General features: G+C 37.1%; 2 protein-coding genes across 2 annotated transcripts; both read right to left on the bottom strand.

Annotated features, from left to right (window-relative positions):
- Positions 1–208: 208 nt before the first annotated feature.
- Positions 209–1,418, bottom strand: LOC107570568 (gastrula zinc finger protein XlCGF8.2DB-like). The gene is made up of 2 exons (XM_016256801.1): positions 595–1,418; positions 209–267 (listed from the first exon to the last, which is right to left on the bottom strand). Exons 1-2 carry the CDS (start codon positions 1,409–1,411, stop codon positions 209–211), a joined length of 876 nt encoding a protein of 291 aa, XP_016112287.1. The 5' UTR covers positions 1,412–1,418.
- Positions 1,419–1,467: 49 nt separating this feature from the next.
- LOC107570578 (gastrula zinc finger protein XlCGF57.1-like) lies at positions 1,468–10,220 on the bottom strand. Its single transcript, XM_016256810.1, has 2 exons — positions 10,073–10,220; positions 1,468–3,122 (listed from the first exon to the last, which is right to left on the bottom strand). Exons 1-2 carry the CDS (start codon positions 10,155–10,157, stop codon positions 1,696–1,698), a joined length of 1,512 nt encoding a protein of 503 aa, XP_016112296.1. The 5' UTR covers positions 10,158–10,220; the 3' UTR covers positions 1,468–1,695.
- Between the last annotated feature and the right edge of the window lie 327 nt (positions 10,221–10,547).

Genomic DNA, 10,547 nt, shown 5'->3' with positions numbered 1-10,547 from the left:
CAAAGGTCTTTGGGGTTTGAAACGACATGAGGGTGAGTAATTAATGACAGAATTTAAATTTTTGGGTCAACTATCCCTTTAATGTTACACATGATGTGGACTCGACCATTTCCTGAGTCCAAAATGTCTGAGTCCATGTTTAATCCGTTGTTAATAATCGAGTCCAAGATCGAGTACCCCAACTCTAACGGTGCCACACAGCACCTTCTCAATATAGAATCCTGCTGAATATACAGCAGAGTCTCCTGGTCTTCACTTCTGAGCTTCCTACACATCATAACATTATTACAGGATTCCTGTCTGAGAAACTCCTTCCACACACTGATGACAAAACAGTTCTCTCAAACGAATCCTCGTGTGTTGATCAAGCTTGTGTTTAATAAATGCAGTGTAATTTTCTCATGTGCCTTTTAAGGTTTCCTTTTTGAGTAAAACTTTTTCCACACTGTTGGCAGGTGAAGGGACTCTCTCCAGTGTGAACTCTCATGTGGACTTTAAAGCTTTCATGTAGATCGAAACTCTCTCCACACTGAGGGCATGTATAAAGTTTTTCTCTAGTGTGAATTCTCATGTGCCTGTTAAGATTTTCTTTTCGGTTGAAACTTTTTCCACACTGATGGCACACGTAACACTTTTCTCCAGTGTGAATTCTCATGTGCCTGTTAAGGAATCCTTTATGAATGAAGCTTCTACCACACTGTTTGCAGATAAAAGGACTCTCTCTAGTGTGAATTCTCATGTGGACTTTAAGGGTTACTTTTTGAGTAAAACTCTTTCCACACTGAAGACAGGAGTATGGTTTCTCTCCAGTGTGAATTCTCATGTGGTAATTAAGGTTTGCTTTTCTATTGAATATTTTTCCACATTGTTGGCAGGTGAAAGACTTCCTTCCAGTGTGAATTCTCATGTGCCTGTAAAGGCTTCCTTCATGAGTGAAACTGACTCCACACTGTTTGCAGGTGTAAGGCTTCTCTCCAGTGTGAACTCTCATGTGCACTTTAAGGTATCCATATTGAGCGAAACTCTTTCCACACTCAGGGCAGGTGTAAGGCTTGTCTCCAGTGTGAACTCTCATGTGCCAGTTAAGGTCTCCTTTTTGGTTGAAACCTTTTCCACACTGATGGCACACGTAACACTTTTCTTCAGTGTGAATTCTCATGTGTCTATTAAGAAATCCTTTTTTAATGAAGCTTATTCCACACTTTTGGCAGATAAAACAACTCTCTCCTGGGTGAGTTCTCATGTGGACTTTAAGGTTTACTTTTTGAGTAAAACTCTTTCCACACTGAAGACAGGAATATGGTTTCTCTCCGGTGTGAATTCTTAAATGCACTTTAAGGTTTCCATGTTGATCAAAACTCTTTCCACACTGTTGGCAGGTGTAAGGCTTCTCTCCAGTGTGAACTCTCATGTGCACTTTAAGGTTTCCATGTTGATCGAAACTCTTTCCACATTGAGGTAATCCGTTGTTAATAATCGAGTCCAAGATCGAGTACCCCAACTCTAACGGTGCCACACAGCACCTTCTCAATATAGAATCCTGCTGAATATACAGCAGAGTCTCCTGGTCTTCACTTCTGAGCTTCCTACACATCATAACATTATTACAGGATTCCTGTCTGAGAAACTCCTTCCACACTGATGACATAAAACAGTTCTCTCAAATGAATCCTCGTGTGTTGATCAAGCTTGTGTTTAATAAATGCAGTGTAATTTTCTCATGTGCCTTTTAAGGTTTCCTTTTTGAGTAAAACTTTTTCCACACTGTTGGCAGGTGAAGGGACTCTCTCCAGTGTGAACTCTCATGTGGACTTTAAAGCTTTCATGTAGATCGAAACTCTCTCCACACTGAGGGCATGTATAAAGTTTTTCTCTAGTGTGAATTCTCATGTGCCTGTTAAGATTTTCTTTTCGGTTGAAACTTTTTCCACACTGATGGCACACGTAACACTTTTCTCCAGTGTGAATTCTCATGTGCCTGTTAAGGAATCCTTTATGAATGAAGCTTCTACCACACTGTTTGCAGATAAAAGGACTCTCTCTAGTGTGAATTCTCATGTGGACTTTAAGGGTTACTTTTTGAGTAAAACTCTTTCCACACTGAAGACAGGAGTATGGTTTCTCTCCAGTGTGAATTCTCATGTGGTAATTAAGGTTTGCTTTTCTATTGAATATTTTTCCACATTGTTGGCAGGTGAAAGACTTCCTTCCAGTGTGAATTCTCATGTGCCTGTAAAGGCTTCCTTCATGAGTGAAACTGACTCCACACTGTTTGCAGGTGTATGGCTTCTCTCCAGTGTGAATTCTCATGTGCACTTTAAGGTATCCATATTGAGCGAAACTCTTTCCACACTCAGGGCAGGTGTAAGGCTGGTCTCCAGTGTGAACTCTCATGTGCCAGTTAAGGTCTCCTTTTTGGTTGAAACCTTTTCCACACTGATGGCACACGTAACACTTTTCTTCAGTGTGAATTCTCATGTGTCTATTAAGAAATCCTTTTTTAATGAAGCTTATTCCACACTTTTGGCAGATAAAACAACTCTCTCCTGGGTGAGTCCTCATGTGGACTTTAAGGTTTACTTTTTGAGTAAAACTCTTTCCACACTGAAGACAGGAATATGGTTTCTCTCCGGTGTGAATTCTTGAATGCACTTTAAGGTTTCCATGTTGATCAAAACTCTTTCCACACTGTTGGCAGGTGTAAGGCTTATCTCCAGTGTGAACTCTCATGTGCACTTTAAGGTTTCCATGTTGATCGAAACTCTTTCCACATTGAGGGCAGGTGTGAGGCTTGTCTCCAGTGTGAACTCTCATGTGCCTGTTAAGGACTCCTTTTCTATTGAAACTTTTTCCACATTGTTGGCAGGTGAAAGGCTTACCTCCAGTGTGAACTCTCATGTGGCCTTTAAGGTTTCCATGTTCATCGAAACTCTTTTCACAGTGAAAAGGGGTGAAATAACTTGTAGTTCCTGTTTCATGAGCTGTTTTCTGTGAGAAAGTCTCTTTAATCTGTGGCCAACTGAAAGATTCTGCTCCGGTTTTAAAATCATGATGAGTCTCATATTGTTCTTTCTCTTCCGTTTCAGTCGGTACTATGCACTCCTCTTTCAGCGGCATGAGGTCTATGGTGAAAAAAGACAAATGTAAGTTAGCCCAGTTAAATAGCACAAAGAAACAGACATCAAAACATTTACCAACATTTAAGCTAGAGAGTATATCCACTAATATATTAAAGGAAGTGCTTCAGTCATGGGGATTGCGGGAGGAGCGTCGACTGGACGAGGTTACAGTGTTTTGGCCATTGGCCAATGTACTATCTACATTAGTTAACATGAACGCGTCTTTAATCAATTTTTCCGTACATTTCTGCCATATGTACATTTACTGACAGTCACCACTGATAAGCTACCACTAAATATTGTAGAAACTAAATATTGTAGAAACTTAATTTGCTGTAAAGTTGCTTTGCAATGATTTGTATCGTGAAAAGCTCTACAAATAAACTTGAATATGAACTTGAACTAATAATGAACTATATTTCTATAGCAGAAAGGCCCCCGGACGTGACGGTTTCGGAATTGAATTTTATAAGAAATACTCTCAAAAACTTGCTCTCCTGATGTTGAGATTATTTAACCATTCTATTGAAAATTAGGAAATTTCCACAATGTATGATGCCAACATTTCTTTAATTCTTAAAAAAGGGAAAGATGAAATGGATCCAGCATCATATCGCCCCATAGCTCTTCTGAATTCAGATCTTACATTTTTTATGAAAATCCTTGCGAATAGACTAAATAAACGTATAACTAAAATTATTCACTCCGATCAGACCGGTTTCATCCCAGGGCGCTTTTCCTTTAATGTTAGACGCTTAATGAACATTTTATATTCAAAGTATGATTCTCATTTAAATGTCACCATCTTATCTGTCGATGCCGAAAAGTCATTCGACCAAATTGAATGGAATTATATGACTTCGGTGCTCCAAGAATTTGATCAAGGTGAATCATTCTCTCTATGGGTGAAAATGCTTTATGCCAAACCCAGGGCCTCAGTGCTTACTAATTTCGATAAATCATCACAATTCACATTACATAGAGGCACTAGGCAGGGGTGTCCGCTTTCACCCTTGCTTTTTGCCATTGCTATAGAGCCCCTTGTGGTTGCTATAAGAAATAACCCAGTTATTTCATTTCCTAAGATAGGCCACTTAGAACACCATATATCTCTTTATGCTGACGACATTATTCTTTACCTTATTGACCCAGAATGGTCTATTAGACTTACTGGAGACTTTTGGAAAGTTCTCTGGATACTCTAGTAACAGGCATGAATTCACTCTTTTGCCAATTTACAATTAAATTGACCCTGGCTTCATACAAAACCTACATTTTAAAATCGCAGCAGACAGTTTGAAATATTTGGGGGTCACTTTACCAAAAAATGCAAAGGATATATATAAATTAAATTACTTAACTTACTTAACTATGCTAGAGAACTTGAAACGTAATATTGAAAGCTGGAGGACCTTCCCACTGTCTATGGTAGGGCGCGCGAATGCAATCAAGATGGTGACATTGCACAGATTTCTTTACCTTTTTCAAAACCTGCCAATTTTCGTGCCCAATTTTATTTTTATTTTTTAAACCTTGGATTTGATTGTCCTGCCATTTGTGTGGGGCTTCAGAGCACACCGTATTTCTAAGTTACATGTTTGTAAACCAAGGTTGATGAGAGGATCAGGCTTGCCAAACTTCCAGCATTATTATTGGGCTGCAAACTGCAGAGCCTTATCATACTGGAAAAAAATCTCATCATCTGGGGCCTGCAGATAACATTCTATCTTGGCTCGCCATTGAACAGAGTATTACAAACTACTCTCTCTCTTCTTTATGGCGCCTGTACCACTCAAAAAAGTGGCCAACACAAACATTGTGCTTGGTAGCGCTCTCAAAATATGGTATCAGGTACGGAAAGCATTTGCATTGCTAGACCAAACTGAAAATGTGGACAGTGTGGTAGATGGCAAAGGAATGGTCACCGTGAGAGACTTGTACGTTGATGGTAAATTTGCCACATTTTATCAGCTTAAGGAGAAATTTGATCTTCCATCAACGCATTTTTTAGATACCTTCAGCTGAGAAATTATGTTTGCACGTCAATCTCACACTTTTAACTGCTTACAGATGAAAATGAAGTATATAAATTGCTTTCTAATGCCCTTATATAAATTGATTTCCCGTTTTATGGGTGGTGGAGTTCACAGATGCTTTGTCTGGGGAACAGTATGTGAGTGTTTCATACTTGAAACCTGTGCTTCATCTTTTCAATGAGCAGGTTCTTAAACCACAGGATTACGATGCCCAGCTCACCAAGGACATCAAGGTGAGAATTCTTGGCTATCTGAATGAGAAATATGCAGACCAATCCAGCCAGGAGCTGCTTGACATGGCATCCCTTCTCAACACTCGGTTTAAAACTACATTCATACAAGCAGAGAGAGTAGACTAGATGAAGGACAAAGCTGCAGCAGAGATGGAGAGTCTTGCAGCTGAACAAAGTATGCCTGCAGAGGGAGTCTCAAGGCCCCGATATACTTCAAACCAAATCCAAGAACGAATTGATATGATGTAATTTCGAACAAAATCAGGCCAAAACGAAGTTCGAACGCCACCTTCTTTGACGTGAGATTTTTTTCTCCCTCGTTTCATTCGTTTTTTTCTCCTCGAGGTCAGACAGGAGAACAACACCAAGTTATTAGCAACATGAATACACCGTTTAAGTGCAGATACATTTGTACCTACTCAGCTATTCAACAATCGCTCGCGGAGAGACTTTAAAGATTTGGAGAAGGCATTTAATTCCTAGAAAGAAATAGCAACAAAGCTTGGTGTTGACGACTCAGATGTTTCTCTACATCACTTTTTGCATAACCCAGAGACAAGTTTTCCAAAGCCATGAAAAGAATGAAAGGAAAGAGTGGAGATATATAAGGCGGCAAGAAGTTGCAATAAATGTTGTTATACCCTACTGCTACTGCTGTTTTTTCAATAAGTGAATTTAAAAGGTATACAATATATGAAACAGCAAAAGAACATACATTAATAAACCTGTTTTTATCAAAATTAAATAATTACACCACAAAATATGAAAAGGTGTAATAATTTACCCAGTTTAATAATAAATGAACAATAATAAAATAAAGCAACAAACAGGTTTGTGTTGTGATGACTCCAATATTTATTTTTCACATAATGCTAAAATTTGCAGACTATGAGCCATTCACACTTCCCATAAAAGACTGATTATGGAAATTGAATGGTTCTTTTGTATTGCAAACATGAAACTTGACTCTGAACTGCTGCTAATCATTATTCTTTTGTCTATAATATACCGAGTATTGGTCCCCATCTCATACCTAGATACACTTCATCATCGCATTGTTGTTGTGCGAGCGGCGTGACACGTTTACATTAATTAACACCCCGCCTCCATCAGTACGAGGGGTGCTGGAATGTCCAAAAACAGTATTCCGTCATTCCGCCTTTTCGAACTTCTTTTTGCCCCCAAACGAAGAACAAAAACGAACTTCGTTTGAAGTATACCGGGGTGTTCAGTGACGCATATTTTATTTGTTACATAGTTATATTTTCATATTTAAGTTTTTTCCCCTTATTTAAGTGGTATTTATATTACACCTGTGAAAAGATGTTTATTGAGGAAAGTTTATAATAATGGGGGTTGTCCACATCAGACTGTGAATTGTGGCATACAGTGGAATTTGTTGTTATGCTAAGGTTAATGTAAGGTCTTCCCCATTATTGTGGTTTCAAAGAACAAGAGATACCCGGAAATTTATGTTGTAGGGATGGCCATTTAATGAAACTCAAATGTAAATATTCTAATATTTTGAGATACTGGATTTTTGATTTTTTTTTTAAATGTAATGAATCTAGAATGTATGAAAGTTTCACTTTTTGAAATGTTACACACAAAAAAAAAACGATATTCTGATTTTTGGATATGCACCTGTATATTGTGTAATATATCGTTATCATGAAATAAAATTGCTCATAACATGAAATATAATTTCTTTCCCCTAAATGCAAGTGGATGTTCAAAGATGACACTTCAAAAACTACACAAAGTGAACATGACGATACCCATACGACCCCAGCTGATAAATCAATGTCCTCTCAAGTGAAATGATAGGTTTGTGTGTAAAAAGCACTAATATTTTGAACTTTATGGTCGTATTTAATTTGTGTGGTTTTTGAAGCGTTCTCGTACACTTGCATTAAGTCTTTATATAGGTTCATCTGAAGAAAGAAAGTAATATAAACCTGGGGTGGTATGAGGGTGAGTAAAGGATGAGAAAATTTCATTTTTGGGTGGACTATCCTGTTAATATTGGACAGAAATCCTCAAGTAGGGAAATGCAGGAAGTGCAAAAACAGGCTAATCACTGAAATCTTTTGTAGTGCAATTTTTATTCTTTGACTTATTTGGTGTTATCAGCTACTAACACAATATGAAAAAACTTATGAGCATCATGAGACAAGTACGTTTACATGGACAACAATAATCAGATTTTAACACGATTAAAGGGTTAGTTCACCCAAAAATGAAAACTAGCCTGTGCATTAATCACCCTCGAGGCATCCTAGGTGTATATGACTTTATTTCTTTCAGACTAATCCAATCGGAGTTATATTAAAAATTGTCCTGGCTATTCCAAGCGTTATCATTGCAGTGGGTGGGTGTATTTGTTCAACAGTCCAAAACACGTCAAATAAAGCTCGTGCAGCCATAATAAAACGTGCCTCACATGACTCTGGGGCATGAGTAAAGGCCTCCTGTAGCGAATCCATGCATTTTTGTAAGAAAAATATCCATATTTCAAACGTAATAAACACTTTTCTATCACTTCCGGTATCTGTCATAACAAAACAAAATTCCGGTCATGAATTAGAAGTACAAACCGAGGATTTGTAAAGAAAAATGTCGGAGGATTTCGATATAAGCCAAGAGGAGACTGGTTTTCTTTTGCTAAAATAAGGAAACTTTGCTTCCTTTGCTCTTGTTAACAAACTCGCGAGACTAGCGTGTCTCAGAGGCGTATGACAGATAGCGGAAGTGAGAGAAAAGTGTTTATTTCGTTTGAAATATGCACGAGCTGTCTGTTTCTGAGCGTTACCTGAGAGGCGTGCACAGAACGTGTGCTCATAGAACGCGCGAGTATTTCTGCTGCTTTATTTGCCTTGAACGAATACACACACTTATACGTGTCAAAATGCCTGTCTTTGCAAGTATCTTCATAAAAAGGTGCAGTGCTTTCTGCAATTGGGTCGGATTGAGGTTGGGTCATGTTCACACCTTAAGCGGACCGAGACCCAGTACGGTTGTTTGATGCACACCAGAGTGCGACTGCTGTATATGTGTTCCAGCCCAAAATATCCGCACCAAGGGGGGAAACGAACTTGAGTTTGATTCAATCAAACCAAACAAGACAGGTGTGAATACAATCTAAATGATGAGAATTAAAACGTTTTGAAAAGGCCACTTTTTGTGTTGTGTATTCAATGCCGATGTCTGAAATAATTAACTTTTAAATATTTATTTGGGGCATTTAGTTTTTTTTTTTCTCCACTATTATTGTTATGTAATTATTTGTGATTAATCAGATTCATTCATGAAAAAAAATCATGCAATTATTTAGATTAAAAAAGAATGAATTGACAGCCCTAATTATCACTCAATATGTCATTATATTACACCTATCCACTCCCCGGTAAGAACATCGCTAAACATGATTTACAATCTGTTTACAATTCATTTTAAAAACAGTGTTTATTTTAAAAAAAATGTTGGGAGAATTGTAACATTTATTTGAAAGAAACAACTTCAGCCAAAAAAATTATTTTATGTAAATTTTCATCACTGTTTTATTTTTTGGCATTCAGTCTTGTGCATTCAGCCATTATACTACACAGTTAATGGTTATATCAAAACAGTCAAAAGTAAAGAATAAACTTTGAAAAACAACTTTGCTACTTCAACATGCTTCCTCAGATTCGTGAACACAAACGTCATTGGTTCTCACAGGTTAAGCACACGTTTGCGCTCGTTTACCATATTTAATGTGTTTAAGATGGTAGAACATAAAATGCAAACAAAAAATGTAACAAGTACTTCTCAATTGTAAGGAGTAAAAAAGTATGAGTTTTTCTTCAGAAATGTAATCAAGTAAAAGTACTAAAGTTTTAAATTGTACTTCAGTAAAATACAAATCCACCAAAAGTAATAAGTACAGTAATTACCGTATTGGCCCGAATATAAGACGACCCCCCTTTTTCCAGATGTACCTTTTGGAAAAAGGCTTTTTAAAAACCAAATCTTGTTTTTTCTCAGTAAAACACATTTTGTCTTCAATTATTTTCATATTGCATATTTTTCCTATTTTAATTTTTGTTTTGAAAGTATGGTAAAAACTGGTAAAATGTACCAACAATCACATTTAAAAAATATACACTTTTTGATATACCATTAAAAAAAAAAACGGTAGCCCATCTGAATTAGGACATTCAGGCTATCCATCTAATAGTAGCCTACCAAAATCTTATTAACAGTAGAAGTTAAATCTTACTGTAGTCTTCAAATCTGGGTACTGTCTTACGTTTTAAAATCACAAAGAGAGTTTGGTCGCATCAGGTTAACGTGACAGTCACGACTCATGCAGCTGTAAGCTTTTCTTTTTCTTTTGTTTTTGCTCACGATCTTTACAACACGCATTACATTACGTATTTCACGCCACACTCGTTTTATGGGTATTTGGCGCCACCTATTGTTGTGTGTGTATTATTGACATGTCAAAGTCTAGACCCTGAATATAAGACGACCGCGTTTTTTCAGATGTATTTCCAAGAAAAAAACATCGTCTTATATTCGGGTCAATAGAGTAAGTTAAATTTCTCAAGTATTTTACACACCTGGACACGTTTCAAAAATAATGCATTTTTCCTGTAGAGCTTGGCATTTTAATAAGCATCAAATGAGAATATAAACCAACCTGTGTGTTCCTCAGTATCTTCATGTTTGACTCTGAATGCTTCTTCAATCTTCACGTCTTCACTCTCCTCTTTAATAAACGCCATCTTTATAACAGTGTGTGGATCTCAGCAGGAGTTTTTCCTCTGTGTTTGAACAATCTGTCGTGTTTAAGATGAGAATAATCAACAAAGAAAAATTAATACAAGCTAAATCTCAAGAGTCAGCTCACTGGTAAGTGATACTTAATGGCCTTAAATAGGGATGGGCGTATCGATCCAAAGTATCGATATATATCGATACTGACGCGAGTATCGAAAGTATCGATACTCAAACAAAAAAATATCGATATTAAGGTGTTTTATTTACCAGTGATTTTGTTTATTTAACAAAAAAAAATGCGTACAATATGCATTGAATTGGACGAATAATCTATGTTAGCGAATAATTGTGCATGATATAACTATTTTCCTGCTCATCTGAACACGCGCAAATGT

Source organism: Sinocyclocheilus grahami, unplaced genomic scaffold (assembly GCF_001515645.1).
Source record: "Sinocyclocheilus grahami isolate Dianchi unplaced genomic scaffold, SAMN03320097.WGS_v1.1 scaffold1479.1, whole genome shotgun sequence".
NCBI lineage: Eukaryota > Metazoa > Chordata > Actinopteri > Cypriniformes > Cyprinidae > Sinocyclocheilus > Sinocyclocheilus grahami.
The sequence above is the reverse complement of the archived record's forward strand: the minus strand, read 5'-3'. Positions and strand labels throughout refer to the sequence as shown.